A 17,704-nucleotide genomic window follows, 5' to 3' on the forward strand; every position below is an offset into this window, starting at 1 on the left:
TGCACTGCCAGCTGCTGAGACATTTCTTTATTTTTATAAGAGAATGGAACGCTTCTTACAGATTAAAAAAAAAAAAAGATGGGCATTTAATTTAAAGGAAAATATGAAACCATGTTTTACAAAACGCTTATTCTGTGCTAGCATATATTGAAATAATACATATATTTATTAATTTCAGCCATTCTATGAGTACATATTTCAAAACATCACATTGTGTACCAATAATTTATGCCATTTTATTTTTCATTTTTTAGAAATACACTTTATAAAGCCTTATAAATATTAGCATTGGAGAGATTCTGAAGCCATGTAAAAGCATACAATTCACTTGTTCTGCTAATTTACATAGAAGAGAATACTGATGACAGTTGTCAGTCATAAACATAACAATGTCATTTGCAAGTAAAATATCTCTGCAAAATTTGGTTATAGGTTGTTTGGCTTTTATTTAGATGTTTGCTAATATTCTTCATGCAGTTACTGCAGAATTTCCCCAGTTTGGTTTTGTGTTTGGGTGACATGCATCAGCATTTATAGTTGAACACCTCTTGGAGGTTGACCTGTTAGGGTTCTTGATGTCTCAGCTGAGGCTGTGATGGGGTTTTATGTTCTTGTTGGCAGTTTAATTCTTTGACACTGTTCGTTTGCTAGAGTGGGCAGTGGCATACCTTTCCAGGTGCATTAGCAGAAAGCTAGATTGAGAGTGGATCACCCACTACTGGAAACTGGCTGGCGTGGAGTTCTGGTGTCAGAAGCAATGGCTTACCCCACTGTGCCAGGGTTGGCCCCAGGGATGCTTATTCTTAAGATAGTTTTTAAAACACAACCTGCTACTCATACCTGCTATTGCTATTATGAACAGAGATTGAATTGTCAGAAGGTGGAGCTTCTCAGGGCAAAGAAGAATGGCAGTTTTTGTGTTGCCAATTCCACAGAATAAGTGAAGTACTATTTTATTCAGGTTTGCTCTGCTGTTCTCCTATAACATAGGTATTTAAGTTTTTGCTCAGCAGTACAAGTTTTGGCTATTTCTTCTGTTGTAGTTTGTCTCAGCATAATTTTGCTTGATGGGAGTGCTCTCCTTCCCTCCCTACCGCTTGTACTCTTTCCTGTAAGAATTCTGGCAGTATAAAAACCAGTCATCAAGTGTTTACTTCTAGGTAGCTTAATGCTCAGGTTACAATATTGTCTTGACTCAGTTTAATTTCTCATGTTTAGCTGAAAACAAGACCAAAAAGGATTAAAAAAGGGGGGGGGGGCTTTATCTTGTGGGGTTAAATAAAAGAAAAAATGTAGTGAAAAGATGGTTCCTTTTATGTAAGCAACAGAGAACGCACAGGGATGACTGCAAGTGCCCGAGGGCATTTGGTCCCTATTGGTTTTCACATCAAATGCAATGGTGCCCACAGATAGCCTGTATTGTTGTCAGTTAAATGGGATCATGAGTGTCTGAAAGGTGTTTGAGAATGAACCGAAAATCATTTTCACAAGTGGATGATTACTTCTGCCACATGTTAACCGAACTCTATCAGAATGGCCCAGATTTTTGAGCCTGCATTAATTGCTCTTTCAACCTTGACTGAGGTTTCTCTTTAAGAAAGCCCTTTCCAGGACTAAACTACTCTATATATTGATTTTTTTCTTTCTGTATTTTTTCATGAAAAAATGAAAGCTTATAGAAGAAAAAAGCTTTATCATTCATCATGTAGATTGATCATTCCATTCCTAGGAATAAAAAGCTAGACTTGTAAGTGACCTGCCAAAACTAATAGCTCTTTTTTTAAGAGCTAAATAATTCTCATCTTCCATATACAAATGTGTTTTTCAAATATTCATTAGTGATGGTTTTTCATCATAAAGTAAAACCATGAACTCTCACAGCATGAACTCAATGCAAATAAATTGTCATGTTCTCCTTTTTGTTAGAACTATTCGCCACCACTCTAATTGAAACTGAACTACAATATTTAGTAATAGGTTTTGGAGAATTTTTGTGTGTTGAGTATCCTTTGACAGATACTCAGGTTGCAAAGGTTTTTGCAGTTCTTTCAGTGTTTGGGTGAGCAATTTCATGTCACTATTTTCTCTTTTCAGCCAACATAAAAAATAGAATATTAGCTGTGCCATTACTATTATCAGAATAATTGGCATATATTCTGCTTGAAATGTGTTGTTAGAAAGATGAGTGAAATATCAGTATAAGAACTAATCAGAAAGCATGTTTTTAATATTTCATTAACTTTTGTAAGTAACTATCAGCAGAGACCATATAGTATTTATAGAAAAAAAAATGGCTTAACTTATTAAGGTAAAACCAATCTCTAAAGGAGTTGTCTTGATCTTTAATGTATGCTGGAGAGCTCCCTGTAAAAACTAGCATCTAAAAGTAGTTTCATAAACATTACCATGTTGCATGGTGCTTCTGGTTCCTTTTGCTTTGTTTATTGCTTACTTTTACCAAACTTGATTTTTGTAAGCAGATCTATTGTTGACAGTCATTTTTAATGGTACTGAACAATATAGTGCTAATGCTCAGCAAAAATCTAAACAAAATTTTTTATTGCTGCTGTCATAGAACATTCTGAGAAATTCAGGAAAATGTGTTTTTACCTGCAGTTGAAAGCCCTCAGAAGTAACTGTGGTGTATCTTCCAGCTGGCTTATAAACAGAATCTTCTTTTAAGGACCACGTTAATATGAAAGAAGTCTTATCATTTTTAATGTAATGACCATTTGTAATTACTGAGACACAAAATGAAAAAATACATATGCTTTTTGACTTTGCTAATAATAACTGTTTTGACCTGAGATAGGGCTGTTTTTTCTCAAAAATTCAAATGGCAAATATAAAATTCTTTTTCTTCTCATCACTTTTTTTCTTCACAGAGTACTACTTACTCCACGTATTCAGACTGCATTTTAAACGTATATATTACCCAAAAGTTCATTATCATCACTCTCACACTTGAGGACACAAATTTGACCTCAGAATTGTTAGAAATCTTTAAAAAAGAAAACTTGTAATAGGTAAATGAAAAATTGACAGGCAGTGGTTTTTTCTGGTTTCCTAGCATCAATACGTGTTTCTTTGGAGCAAATATTGTTGTTCACTGGAAATAGCTGTAGAAGAAGGATGAGTATTTTAAGATTGTTGTTGTGTTTATGCTGGTTTATGAAACCAAATACTTCAAGGCTTTACTCCCACGTGTTCAATCCAAGCTTTGTGTCAGTGCCTCTAATTTCTTTGTTACCTAATCCTGTGTAAGAAGAGAAGATTTTAAAGTTAAGCAGGCAGTTTTTTTGTTCAAAGGGAGTGACTTCTTAATACCTTACTTAAATTGCGTGTATTGATGAAAGCAAACACTTCTAAATAGTATTTGAGCAGTGAGCAGTTATTTCTAACCCAAAATACTCTAATTACATGAATATTATCATGCATTAGAAATATTTTGAATGCCCAAATATAGTATTAATGCAAATTATCTTTGGAAGTATCTTCTCATAAAAATATCTTTAGTAGAATGTTTCTTTATTCCTACTCAATGGGTTCTTGGCTCAAGTTGAACCTTGGTTGGTTTTGTTCCAGGGTATATTCTAATGGTGTAATAGAATTTATGGTGTAATGGATAAATCTGGTGATATTTGTATTCTTTTCAGTTCTCATCCATTTCTCATTTAACTCAAAGAATTTAATGAAGATGAGAAAAAAAAGTTATTTGAAACCAAATTCTGTGGGTTGGTGAAAATGAATTACATTGAAAGACTTACTCTCACCCCCATCCCCAAAAGCTGTTTTCCTCTTTAAAATACGGTGGGGGAAAGATCAGGGTACTCATTAGAGAATTCTTTTCCATGCTGTGTGATCAATACTTATTTTATTGGATAACATTATAAATTGTCACATAAAACCCAGTTAAGTGTTATTCCCAGTTTGAGTGGAATTGGGCAGGTCTGATTTACATACTCTTAAAAAATGACTTTTCATTTGAGTTAATCCTACAGTTGAGAGAATGCTGGCAGTAACTCAGCAGGTTAGGGCATCCTCGCAGAGGCAGTCTGCAGAGCTGCCCCACGGGCAGATCCATCCTGTGCTGGGACAGGCTTTCTCACGCAAGGAGGACAGGTACATTTCTTGGATAATATTCTTCTGCATCTTTATTTCATAGAATCATTTTTCATAAAGCAGTAAAAAAAATCAGTTTGTTCAAAATTTGGATAACAAGAAGTAGCACATTTTATTGCTACAGCTTTATGCAGTTGTAAGCGATGCTATATCAATGATCCCAAGGTGGTGTAAAATCCTTTGTAAGTAATTAATGAGAGATTAAAATGAAATTTCACAATTACTTGATGTTAATTGATTGTACATGATTTTGCTAAAACCTGCCTATACCTATAGATTCAGTCTCTCTATAGAGAAAAACTCATTTTTCCATAGTTAAGAGTATTTTAACATTCATATTCAATTGTAGTAATCATAAACTACTTCTTAGAAAAACATGGTGTTTTTTTCTAAAATGGAAACTAATCTTTTGAACCTTATATTCCATTTAAATAAAATGTGTAGCCCAACTCTGAGCCTTAATGATACAGAAAAGAGATTTTTCTGTATTTTTTAATGTTTTCAACAGTGGTTCTGAGCATTAAGATGGGTTTTCATTTTTTTCATAAAACATTTCTAATACATATCTGCATGATCTTGACCCTCTTTTTCCACCTTCCACATTCCCACCCAGTCACTGAGGACAGAACAACCCATCTGCAAGACATGAGATCCCAAAGTGAACACTGGAAAGCCCATCTGGCCATGAAGGCCTGTAGGAATACTGTTTTACTCAAGATAGAGATAAAAGTTCTTCTCTAAGGGTGTTACAGAATGAGAGAAATTGAAATAATATGGTAACTTAATTTTGTTGCAAATAAATTTTGAAGTCCAGAGAGACATAATGATTGTGTAAATTCTTCATGAACTTTTTGAAGATCTTTATATTTGGTCTAGATATTTATCTTGGTCATACCAGAAATAATTATGGTATCGTAACAGCTACTACTGAGGATCTTTAATAATAGTAAGCCTCTGATTACAGGAGTAAGATGTAGTTGCTATTATTTGGCAGGGTAGTAAGGATGCTAATTAAGAGGCCCACACTGGGCCTGGTGTGGTAGCCTAGCAACTGAAGTCATTGGCTTGGATGTGCTGGCATCCCATATGGGCGCTAGTTCTAATCCTGACAGCCCCACTTCCCATCCGTCTCTCTGCTTGTGGCCTGGGAAAGCAGTGGAAAACAGCCCAAAGGCTTGAGACCCTGTACTCATGTGGGAGACCCAGAAGTGGCTCTGGGCTCCTGGTTTCAGATCGATGCCACTTGGAGAGTGAATCAATCTATGGAAGATCTTCCTTTCTGTATATCTGACTTTCCAATAAAAATAAATAAATCTTTTTTTCAAGAAAAGGAGAGAGACCCACACTCCCATATGGAGTAGATGCGTTTGATTTGCACCTCCGGTTCCTGATTCTGACGTTCTGGTGATGCAGACTGTAGAAGCAGGTAATGCTGGTTAAATCTTAGAGCCCTTGCTGCTCATGAGGGAGACACTATGTGACAGCCCACTTGCCCAGCTTTGACCCTGGCCATGGATTCTGCTACAGGAGTGCTTTTTCTGTCTGTCTGTCTCTCTCTCTTTCTTTCTCTCTCTCTTTTTTTCATAGTGAGATGTACTGCTGTACCCTGCTAATAGTGATATAAACGGATATAGCCACATTGGAAAAGAATTTGCAGTCTCTTGCAAATTTAAGCATTTTTTAATATGACCCAGCAATCCCACTGTAAGATATTTACTCAGGAAAAACTAAAGCATTCGCCTACATAAAGACGTGTACATAAATGTTTATAGTAGCTTCATTTAATGCATCCAAAAGGTGGAAACAATTAAGATGCCCACCACTTACTTATGGGATAGACATGCTGAAGTAAGTTTCTAGAATGAAATGTACCGCTTAGCAAAAGAAGGAGTGCATTGCTACGTAATGCAACATGGATTAGTTGCAGAAACATTCTATAAGATGAAAAAAATCAAAAACGAAAGGCTCTGTAACATGTGATTTCAATGTTATGAGATTCTTGAAGACAACGAGCTGCGATATAAGGTCATACAAGTGAAACTGGCGTCTAGAACCGGGTTGTGGAAAATGCGTCGGTCATAGAGCGTGAAAGGGGTTTGTAAAGAAGGAGATGACATAAAATCATCGTGGGAACATATTCTATATGCAAGTAGTTTTATCAAAAAATATTTCAGTAGTAGCTTAATACTCTTTTTATGTATATGCCAGCATTTATTAGATAATTCTCATATATCTGGAAAGTAAGTACCAATTACCAGTGATATAAATGGCGTAGTTTTTTGCACCCATGTAGCACAGGTTTTATGTACATCACTTGTTATGTGAGTGCATCCCAGAATGAAAAGATAGGACTGCTTCTGCATGTTGGTGTGTTATCCTACAGAAAGGTGGTTCCATGTGTACGCCCACTCGTGATAAATGAGAACGGCTATTCCTTCACCACACTTTGTTCAGCATCCCATATTACTGTTTCTCGAGGAACCAAAATCTACATTTGTTTTGTTGTGCAAAAAAATATTATTTGGATCTGGTGCTATGGTATAGCGGATTAGGCTGCCTGTGACACTGACATCTTATATGGGCACCAGTTTGATTCCCAGCTGTTCCACTTCCAATCCAGCTCCCTGCTCATGTGCCTGGGATAACAGCAAAGTGGCCCAAGTGCTTGCCCCCTACACCCATGCTGGACATCCATAAGAAGTTACTGCTTCCTGGTATTGGCCTGACCCAGCCCTGGCCATTGTGATCATTTGGAGAGTAAGCCACTAAATGGGAGATCTTGCTCCCTCACTCCCCTCTCTCTTCCTCTATAGGTAGAAAGTAAAAATTTAAGCTTAGATGCTTGCAATGGAAATTTTGGAAAGAATCTCTAGAAATATTCCCCTACATAAATTGATAAGCCATATATTACTCTTCTGTATGGGTTAGGGTTGCATGTAACTAGTTAGAATAGCCATTACACTTCATACAAAGCAATCGTGATGAAATGGTGGAAAGTAATAGCAGAAGTTCTTCATTTAAGTTCAAGGTACAAATGTCAAGGACAACTTAAAAGCTATGATAGAAAATTAAATTATGCAAAGCCAACTTCGTTATTAACTGAATTTTTCAGTTAAGTAAGTTTGTGGTGTTATGCTTCCCTAACTCAAGAAAATTCTATCATGATTGAACGGGCAGGGACCTTAGAAATCAACAAGTCAGAACCTGTCGATTGATAGGTTAGGAATTGGGAGCTCAGCTGACTGGCGCGGGTGCGTTCTGGGGTCGCCTAGCTGGACAGTGGTCCTTCCCCTGTGTTAACTCTGCGGCCAGCTCCTCAGCCCACGGCCCTCGGCTCTGATCATCTGAGAACTGAAACATTTGATACTGTGTTCTCAATTCATACCTTTTGTCTCTTTTAAGAAATGTATTTAAGAATAAAATCCCAGCTGGTTCTGTGATTATCCTTTCTAACTCCTGCCTCACTCAATATGTGGTAAGAACTGACAAATTGATAAGCCACATAAATCAATTTCATTTCAAGACACTGGAAGAAGCTTAGTCACCTTGTAACAGAGAAGCTGCAGGTTGCCTCAGATTCCAGGTGAACTAAACTTTGCCTTTAGTAGGTTAGTCTCGAGAAAATATCTATGAGGAAATACGATGATCTGGAACCACAACGTTATTCTAATTTGCCTGTTTGCGCTTCTTGCTAGGTACCTGTATGCCCTCGGACAGAAGGTTTGGAAAAGATGGAAAAAGCGTTACTTTGTTCTTGTTCAGGTTAGTCGTTTTCCTCTTGTTACACTATCACTGTAAGCCAGTTATTCTCAAAGTTTTATGTGGCTCTTTCTAGCAGTATTTGTTGAATTGGAAGCCGCAACTGAAAAAGTACTTATTTTCAAATTAAAGTATTAATACATTGCCTGCTAATGCAAATAGCATATTTGTGTACAATAACTGTTTCCTCAGGCAATCGGTTCGATAAAACGTGTGGCATCCTTCTGTGTTTTTGCATGTCTCCGTATTGTTTGGCTTAATAAAATGTACGTGTTTTCTCATATCAGGTTCTGTTTTTAATTTGATGTAATGTCATATATATTGTATCTGGAAGACTCCATGCGATCTTCATGAAAGAATAGACATAGAAAAGGTATATAGTTTGCAAATATTAAGAAAATAGTTTGGACTTCATAGACTCCTATGAAAGGATTTTGAAGTTCTCTTGGATACCAAGACCACACCTTGAAGACTAGTGTTATAAATACAATGTAATACAAATAATCACCAAATTTATCCAGATATACCATATATATTGTTTATACATGTAAACATTTTAATGAACTCAGTTGTTTTATTTCTTTGTGACTGAGATCATTGTAATATGCAGCTTGGCTGGTGGTTTTTTAATTATAGATACTTTTGTTCATAGCCCATGATTATTAGATTAAATTTATACTAACAAATAACTTTTCCTAGTAATAGCCATTCCATAATAAGTGCATGCTATTTTGCTCCTACTAGAGATGTATGAAGAGAGAATCACTCTTGGAATTGTTCACAGTGTGTAAAACCTTACTGATTGCCTACCACAGATGAAGCAAGCTTAATAGGATTCAATTAGAATAACAGTGAAATGCGAAGGAAGTACAATTGTTTGCTGTCTTCTAAAGACACAGCCATTCATCATTTGCTCAAGTAAATTAGCTTACTGATGTTCTTCCATGATAGCATGGTAATGTTAAGGAAACTGTAAAATTCATTCAGATGTAGTTTTATCTTCACAGCAAATAATAGCCTTTAACCAGGCTGAAATGAAAGTTTTCCTGTATGATTAGAACTAATATTTGGTCAGTCGAATTAGCAAAAACCATACACAAACACACATGCTCCAGTCTTTTGATATAGAGCTGCAGCAATTGATTTGAGAAGAGAGTCCCTGTTTGGATTTCTGGTGGTCTGTCCTGTTATTTTCAGCAAAATGGGTTGAACTAGAGAATATCATGTCAAGTGAAATAAGTCAGGCATAGAGACAAATGGCATGTATTCTCTCCCATGTGAGAGCTAAAAAGCAAAGAATGAAGAATATCTCGATCTGAACACAAAATATTGATTCCTTAGACATTGGGAAGGATGGGATGCATACAAAGTGTTTGTATTAAAAAAGTGAAAGTTGGGTGTGATTTTTAGTTTGTGATATAACATGACATTAATAGGAAAATCTGGGTGTGAGTTCTAAGGCAACTCTTTGTACTGCGCACCTTTTATAAATCTAAAACTGTTCTGCAGTTGCAAAGTCTTTATATAAACAATGAATGCAAGGCGTTTGATACTCTAGAGACCATATTTGCAAACAGCAGGCTCAAAGAACATCTAAATTGCTGGTTGTTTTAATGTGAAAATTAAGCTTTTGTGGAAAATTTGGCTTTTCCAGCCATGAGAGGTGGAAAGATTGATTCTTGATTTTGGGCAGATAATGTTGGAGCTAATCCTTCACATTATTACCTTATTTTTATGTAAGAACTGTCCAGAAATCTAATCAGAAACATTAGAAGTTACCAGAAATATTCTTAAGTTGATGATCTCCTAATGGAGAATGTAGGAATGAAAGGAAGAACTAGAGTAATTGTTACAATTTTTTTTCTCAAGGAAGCTAGAGATGTTCCCAATAGCAAAAAATAGGTATGGCACGTTTTAAAAGGCAAAATAGAATGTAAATCACAGTAAGCGAACCTGTACATCATGTGCTTGAAATGCTGGAAAGTCAGCACCAAACTGTAATGAATGTGGATTTATCCTACTTGAGGTGGCATCCTAAAATTTAAAGTCATGTTTGAGCATTGTATAGTTAACACATGTATGTACCTGTTTGCACATGCATTCACACTGAGATTCCCTTGTCCAAATGTATTGAAATATTATATATAAAACACTACTATAACAAGTTACTGAAGTTTTAAACACATTCAAATCTTCCTTTCAATTCCAAATGTAATGGGAAGAAAAATTGAATACAAACACTTCAAAATCAAGATGGATATGTATGGAAATTCAAAGAGGGTGACTCATTGCGAGTACAGGGTAGTTTTTATTTGTATTTTTTTTTGAAAGACAGCTCTCATTCTGTCTGCACACAGCTTGTAGGTCCATACCTGCAGGCTGCATTATTGGAAGGTGCAGGAGCCGTGTTTCATGGGGAGGACAGTCTCCCCCTGCTGTGTCTGCTGCTGCCATCGGCAGAATGGTTCTGTGGTGATAATGTGAATCTCATCACCACTTGTGAGTGTGTATTATATGAGTGAGATAGCTGAAGATCCAGCCATCATCCCAAGAATTTGTACTCATAAAAATTGATTGAGAGCCAGGTTTGGCTAGTTGCAAAGTCATTGTTCAAAGGGAACGCCAGGAAAGCCACTGAGGTGAAGAGTCCTTTTGAAGACTCTTATCTAAAACATTTAAATCAGAGTTCAGAAAATTGTTTATTGACATTAGGGCTTCATTTAGCGTCAAAGCAATATTCATTTGGGTTCTTATTTAGATTGACTTTGATATTGTTACAGCAGTAAATAGATTTTTGTTGTTTTTAACAAGCTACATTTTCACTGAAGGCATGTTTTGTTTGAGCCATATTACAAGCACTGCGATTTTGAAGAATGCATTTGAAATCTGGACAGATTCAGACATACAGCTCTGGTTCACGTTTCTTACATGGTATTTTAGTTTTAGATTTGGAAGATATGATTGGTATAACATAGTATGATGCTTTAATATATTTTAGTTCACTGTATTAAGACCATTTTTAGCATCTTTAAAACTGTATTTGTGATTTAAGCAAAGCATAATATTTCTTCATTGCATATTTTGCTGAAGCCTATTCATGTATGTACTAGCTACTGAATATTCTGTGATAAATCTAAAACCTGTAGAATTGCTCACCTATTAACATAATTATTCACTTTAATATTTATGAAACATCTATTTTCTGGCAAGCATGTATGTAAAGTGTTGTTTAAATACTTATTTCTTAAGGCAATAAGGGAGAAAAAGGAGGGAGGGCAGAAGGGAGGAAAGAGAGAGGACAAGCTTTTTCATCCACTTGTTTATTTCCCAAATGATTAAAACGAGGAAATAGGAGCTCCATCCTGGCCTCCTGTGTGGGTAACTAGGACCAAGATGTCTGAGCCACCGTTTACTGCCTTCTCGGGCACATTAGCAGGAAGCTGTGTCTGAAGCACACCAGCCAGAGCTAGAGCCAACACTTTGATTAGGGATGTCATATTCACAAATGGAAACTTGAAGTACTGTGCCACCACATCTTTTAGCACAGTATTTACTATTCACAATAAGCCTATAGTTATTGTTATTCCCATTGTATAGATAAGAAAATTGATCTTCAGAGAAGTTACAGAATATATTCAGTATTTTGTACTTTGGTAGATGATGAAATTAGGCACATTCAGTTGTTATGTGGAGAATAAGCTCTATTTCTTCTGCCACACTGCTATGATGAACTTGACGCTTGATCTGGCAACAGGTAGATATATGAATAATCATTGTGCATCGTTAATTTTATGATGTGCAAGACAGTACTACTACTACGTTAAAGAAATGTCCAGGGAGTGATAGTGGACAGTGTCGTGTGCCTAGGAAAGCCACGTAAGTTATAGCATCACTGAAAATAAGTCAATATATATGTTATTTTGGCCCTGTATCAAGTGTTCCTTGCTTGACGTCAACATGTCAGAATCATGACTTGAAATTGCTACAAACAACAGGCTATGAAGGCCTCATGTTGGCTACACATCAGCTGAGTTGGCACAGAATGCAGACAGCCATGCCACTGAGAGACCTGTGCATGCAGCACATATTTAAGGAGCACGCAGGTCCTTAGATGCCTTCACCAGCAGCTTTAAACATAGAGAGGGGTTGCTTTCTCCTACTGATTTCTGTAAGTTCTGGACTCTCAGAGACCCACTGCAGGAGGCTCTCAGGCTGCAGAAGGACACAAAGTGCAGTTCTGTGGTCTGTGCTTAGCTGAGGACATCAACCCATGCTTGCCTTTTGCAATAAGATAATGAGACATGAACAGATGCATTGTTTCAGATCAGTAAAGCTACGAAATACTTGTATGTTTTGCTTCGGGCGTGTTTCATATAGGATAAAATCAAACACTTTAGTTTTTATTGTAGAAAATAAAAAGCTGCCTTCAAACTCCTGCCAGCATTGCCACTTTATCCCATTCTCATTCGTAAAGTAGTTATTTGGTTGCTTAGAATAGTGAGTCTCTAAATTGCATCCCTAAGACTGCTTATACACACAGACCTGAGGGAGTCAGATCATCCCTGTATTTTGTCTGTGAATTGCTTTGTTGTCCTTTGGGCATCTCACAGAGATTGCTTTTAATTCATTTTGTTATTCTAATGTATGATTGGATTCCATAGCCTATATGGACATAATTTACATAATAGATCCCCTTATTCGAACACTTGTGTTTCTCTTTTCTAAGATTGACAAACAGTGCTACCGTTACCACATGTGTAGTCTCACATCTTCATCTTTGTATATTTATGGGATATTATGGAATTCAGTCACTGAGTCTGAGACCCCAGATACTTGTAATAACAGAAAAGAGTTTGAACTTTTAGATGACTCCAGTGTGTTTAAAGGTTCACCAATTTTTTACTTTTACAGGTCACTTTTTTAAGTTAGTATCTGTATTAAGTTCATGTATTTTGTCTTCTGTAAAGTATGTCTTCACTATAAAAGAAAATTGAAAATCCTTTTAAGGAATTGGTTTAGAACAAAAGGTCAGAAGATAATTGTTTTTTATTTTAGGTTTAATTTTAAGATAACTTCTGCTCTGTGATAATTGAGCTTCCTTAGAAGATGACGATGATGATAGCCGTGTTACATGATTTGTTCTTGGACATTTAACTATGTTAATGAATTTATTTTCCAAAATGTTTCAAAGTATATATTAAAATGAGCCCATATATATGTACCTCGAAAGCTATAAGTATAAAAGAGAGCAGAGAAAATGGGGCGAAAATATGGCTGAATTTCAAAAGCAGAATCTTAAAATGGATCCCCAAATTCCCTGTAAATGTTTCTTATTTTTACATGCAACCCTTGTTATCTTAAAAAAAAACTTTGCTATGGCTCAAGGAAACAGCAGAGGACCTATGAGTGAGAATTATGCAGTATTATGAAACCTGAATTAAATGTCTGTGGACTTAATATTTCTGGAATGTTTTTATGTGACCCAATTTTAAAATGATATTTGTATGCATGTGTGTGTGTGTGTGTGTGTGTGTGTGTGTGTGTGCGTATTTCAAAATATGCAGAAGCACTTAAAAATGTTTATGGTGGAACCAGTGTTGTGGCACACCACATTAAACCTTCATCCCATTTCAGTGTCTGGTTCAAGTCTTCTGATTCACATTGCTGCGCATGCAGCCTGGCAGGCAGCAGACGATGGCTGAAGTCCTTAGGATCGCCGCCACTCGTGTGGGATGCCCACCTAGACACTGTGGCCACCCCTCAGTCTCACTATAGAAAGTCTGAACATTCTGCTGCTTTCATTTTCCCTGTGGCTCATTCATTCTAACTGCCCATTTAGGTATCAACCCCAAAGTCATCATTTCATGTGCTTTTTATAACCATGTTGTAATTTCTAGTAACATCCCATATTATATACTTTCCAGAACATTATCTCCAATTAGAATTCCTTGTAATTTATGATGTTTAATTTTTTATTCTCTTTGCCCTTTTTAAAGTGTGTGTCTATAAAAATAAAGCTCTTTTTTGTTGACTTAAACACCGGTTAACTGACTATTTGTTAAATATATGCAAATCACCTGAGCATTGTTTTTAAAAGACTGCCTTGCTTTTCTCTTGGTTGCTAAGGCTTTTGTGCCACCATTTGGTCAAGGCAGTTGATAATAAATCTGTTTACCTTCAAATCTAGCAGGATCTTGAGTATATATTCATTTTCTTTGATTAAATGAAGCTCTGAGGTTTTTTTTTTTCCTTGACTAACTAGCAGCACCTTTGGCCTCTGCTAAGAGCGTTTTCAGCAAAGGAGTTTTAATCCTTAATCTTTACTGAAATTAGATGGTGGCAGTTGCTAAGCTGCCAGCTGTTAACATGATCCCTTCTGTAGAACTATAACATACAAACCTGAATGTTGTGGTCTCTGAAATCTCCTGGTTAGTGCTTACATGTGTGTACGTGGACAGGTGTTAAGCAGGTTGGCAACTGAGAGAAAAAAATATGAGATTTTGTACGCCAGATGTGAATACATGATGAGACCACAGCAACTGAAGCTGTCTTGTCAAATGAGTGAAGCCGAGATTTGATTGAAGGCTGTCTGCAGATTACCCTTCAATTCTCAACAAATCCATTCTTTACAGAGTTCTTAAGAGTGGATTGAATTTAGGATATTACGTGTTTATCATTGCTGCACTGTTACTTGGAGAGATTTTCAATTTCAACATAGCAAATCATATAAGCTTTGTTCAGTAATACACAAGTAAGCTTGTAAATGAAAATAAATACAAAATAGGAATAGGTTAGACCACCTGTTTTTCTCTAAAATCCTGGAATGTGATGATGAGGCAGAACTGAGCCTACAAGACTGCCTGTAATGGGGAGTGCAAGAGCTGGCCCCAGCTGCTAGTGATTCAAAAATGTATTTTAACTGTTAGTGCTAACATACTTTGAGTTCTTTGAGGTTCAGATCCTGAGTAGTCTTGGTCAGAACACTGGCTAGCAAAGAGTACTGCAACATATACCTGAACTTACAGCAGCAGTTCGTTGTAGAGTTGGCTTTGGGAATGTAATTTAACATGACCTTGTAAAAGGGTGGGTGTGGGGCCCAGCACGATAGCATAGTGGTTAAAATCCTTGCCTTGAATGCACTGGGATCCCATATGGCCGCCAGGATTAGAACTGGCGGCCCTCCTTCCCATTTGGGACCCTGCACCCGCGTGGGAGACCTGGAAGAGCTCCAGGCTCCTGGCTTTGGATTGGCTCAGCTTCAGCTGTTGTGGTCACTTGGAGAGTGAACCATTGGAAGATCTTCCTCTCTGTCTCTTCTCCTCTCTGTATATCCGCCTTTCCAATAAAAATAAATCTTAAAAAAAAAAAAGGTTGGGTGTGAAGAAAAGCTAGTGGGTTAGCAGAAGAATTTAAAGAAATGTGAAATACAGCATTATTTTATAGGAGTTAGAGCTGGAGTCAGTGAATCAGAAAGATATAAATTAAGCATTAATAACCACTGCCTTCTGCCAGTGCTCCAGAAGCCAAGTTGGACTGTTTGAGTTGTCTTGGAGATCAGATTTCCTAATTGTTGGGTGACAGTGCTACCAGTTGTTCGTATTTTGTTACTTTTCCATCTGCACAGTTGTTGTAGCTCTAGGCCCATTCATCTGTAAACCTGGATCTATTCAATGATACTGAAAAGAGAAAAACGTTAGAAGAATCACATGCAAATAAAACAAGTATTATAATATTTTGTCATTTAAAGACCATGCCTGTAGAAAAGGGAGGTTTCCTCTCAATAGCTAGAGTTACAGGTTTTATTTTCTTAATTGCTTTCATGACTCAAATTGGTAATTAATGTTTCATATATCTAGTATGTTAAAATATTTGCATCACATAAAACTAACCAGGAATGCAGTTTTTAATGCCTAAAGCAGCATCCAAGTCTGTGGTTCAAGATACATAAAGGAAAGAAGCAGGATTACCATCAGCTTTTTACATTGGATGTCTTTTACAGCTAATTTTTTTTTAAAGATTTATTTTTATTATTTATTTATTGGAAAGGCGGCTATACAGAGAGGAGAGACAGAGAGGAAGATCTTCCGTCCGATGATTCACTCCCCAAGTGAGCACAATGGCCGATACTATGCCGGTCCGAAGCCAGGAGCCTCCTCCGGGTCTCCCACGCGGGTGCAGGGTCCCAAAGCTTTGGGCCGTCCTCGACTGCTTTCCCAGGCCACAGGCAGGGAGCTGGAAGGGAAGTGGGGCTGCTGGGATAGAACCGGCGCCCATATGGGATCCCGGGCGTGCAAGGTGAGGACCTTGACCACTTGCGCCACCATATCAGGCCCTACAGCTAATTTTTAAAGCTGCTAGATGACAAGCAGATGTTTAGTATTTCAGGTAGATTAGATTCTTTAGTAAATGACAACATGAACATATCAGTAATTAAGTGAGGAACTTTAGGAGTCATTGTTTTTAAGAGCACAGTACCTTCTGAAATCTATACTCCAGTATGTATATAGGATCCTATACAAATAGACAAGTGCAGTGTCTATAATGAGATTTAGATGCATCCCCACTTCCTTTCTTTCTCAGTTATGTGTTCATTCAGCAAGCATCTTCACCAACACAACGACTATGTTATTAGTGTGCAAAGAAAAAGAGACTGTGTAAAGAAACAGCCCATGAGAGTGGGAAGAATGAGAAACTGGGGGGGGGGGGGTGAATCTAGACATCAGAGAGAGAGGAGAAAGAGAAGGAGAGGGCCAACAGTTTTCAGTTCATTTGCAGCACATACGAATAGGATCCAAAGAGCAGTCCATTTTTCAAGCCAGTCAGATGTCTTCATTGTACAATAATAACAAATGGAGTTTGCCAGCTGCTGTGGGGTGACTCTTGTCAGACATCAAAAGGAAGAGGCTACAGAAGGACAGTGGTTCCCTGACAACTTAGTCACAGGCAAGCCTTGTGCTTGGTGTCCAAAGCAAGTTTCTCGCATTCTCAAAAACCTTTAATGCTTGTCATTAGCTGTATTTTACAGAAAATCAAATGAGGTTCTAAGAGTAAAATTAACTTCTATGATGTCTTTGCAAAGTAAGTTGGAAAGAATAGGAAAAAATCAGGAGGAAAAAATCCCAGGGAAGCTTATATTTGACATGTCAGACTCATTTGTTCAATGGATGTTCCCTCCCTTTGCTTCCAATTGAAATGCTGTAACATTGTTGTCTTTAGAATGGCCTTTTCTGATCACATTTCAAAAACAGATTCCTTCAGTGTCTGCCTCTTTTCTGTTCATAATTTTCTGAAAAACAATTCACCACCCAAAATTATTTTTGATACCTCTTTGTAATTCATCTTTCCTCTCATAAATTCCTGGGTGAATTTATGATTCTGACTCGATGACATTATTGCGACCTCCTCCGGTTTAGCGAAGATGTCCAGTAAAAAATGGCTGAATGAATAAATGCGTGCGTGATGAATAAATGAAGGAGCAGACACCATGGAAGAAAATACAAAACTTGCACAAAAAAACAAGCTCGGCCATCTGTCCTCGTCACAAAGAAGCAACAAAGACTCATTCGCAGATCTCTGGAAGACAGCGAGAAATGGCCCAGTGTCTTTTGTTGTTTTTGTTTGCTTGCTTGTTTGTTTTCTTTAAAGATGGGGTAGAAAGAGTGGTGTCATCCTCACCCTTAACTATTTGTGATTATATCCTTGAAAGAATTTTTTGGACTAAATATGTACTCCAAAACTTCACCATGAGTTTAAATAGTTGCAATCAATGTAACTATTAACATGTGATTTCTAAACCTCTCAAACATACTGAGCAGTGCTCGTT

At 37.1% G+C, this 17,704-nt stretch overlaps 1 protein-coding gene across 17 annotated transcripts in view; it reads left to right on the forward strand.

The window, feature by feature from the left end:
* CADPS2 (calcium dependent secretion activator 2) overlaps positions 1 to 17,704 on the forward strand; it is a 357,764-nt gene that overhangs the window by 212,749 nt on the left and 127,311 nt on the right. For all 17 annotated transcript variants that reach the window (XM_041002127.1, XM_041002128.1, XM_041002133.1 and 14 more), the window contains exon 9: positions 7,818 to 7,884. In XM_041002127.1, the coding sequence (XP_040858061.1) occupies positions 7,818 to 7,884 (67 nt within the window). The remainder of the gene's footprint in view (positions 1 to 7,817; positions 7,885 to 17,704) is intronic.

The sequence above is a fragment of the Ochotona curzoniae genome, unplaced genomic scaffold, assembly GCF_017591425.1.
Source record: "Ochotona curzoniae isolate NIBS_2020 unplaced genomic scaffold, NIBS_Ocur_1.0 scaffold_2476, whole genome shotgun sequence".
Taxonomy (NCBI): domain Eukaryota; kingdom Metazoa; phylum Chordata; class Mammalia; order Lagomorpha; family Ochotonidae; genus Ochotona; species Ochotona curzoniae.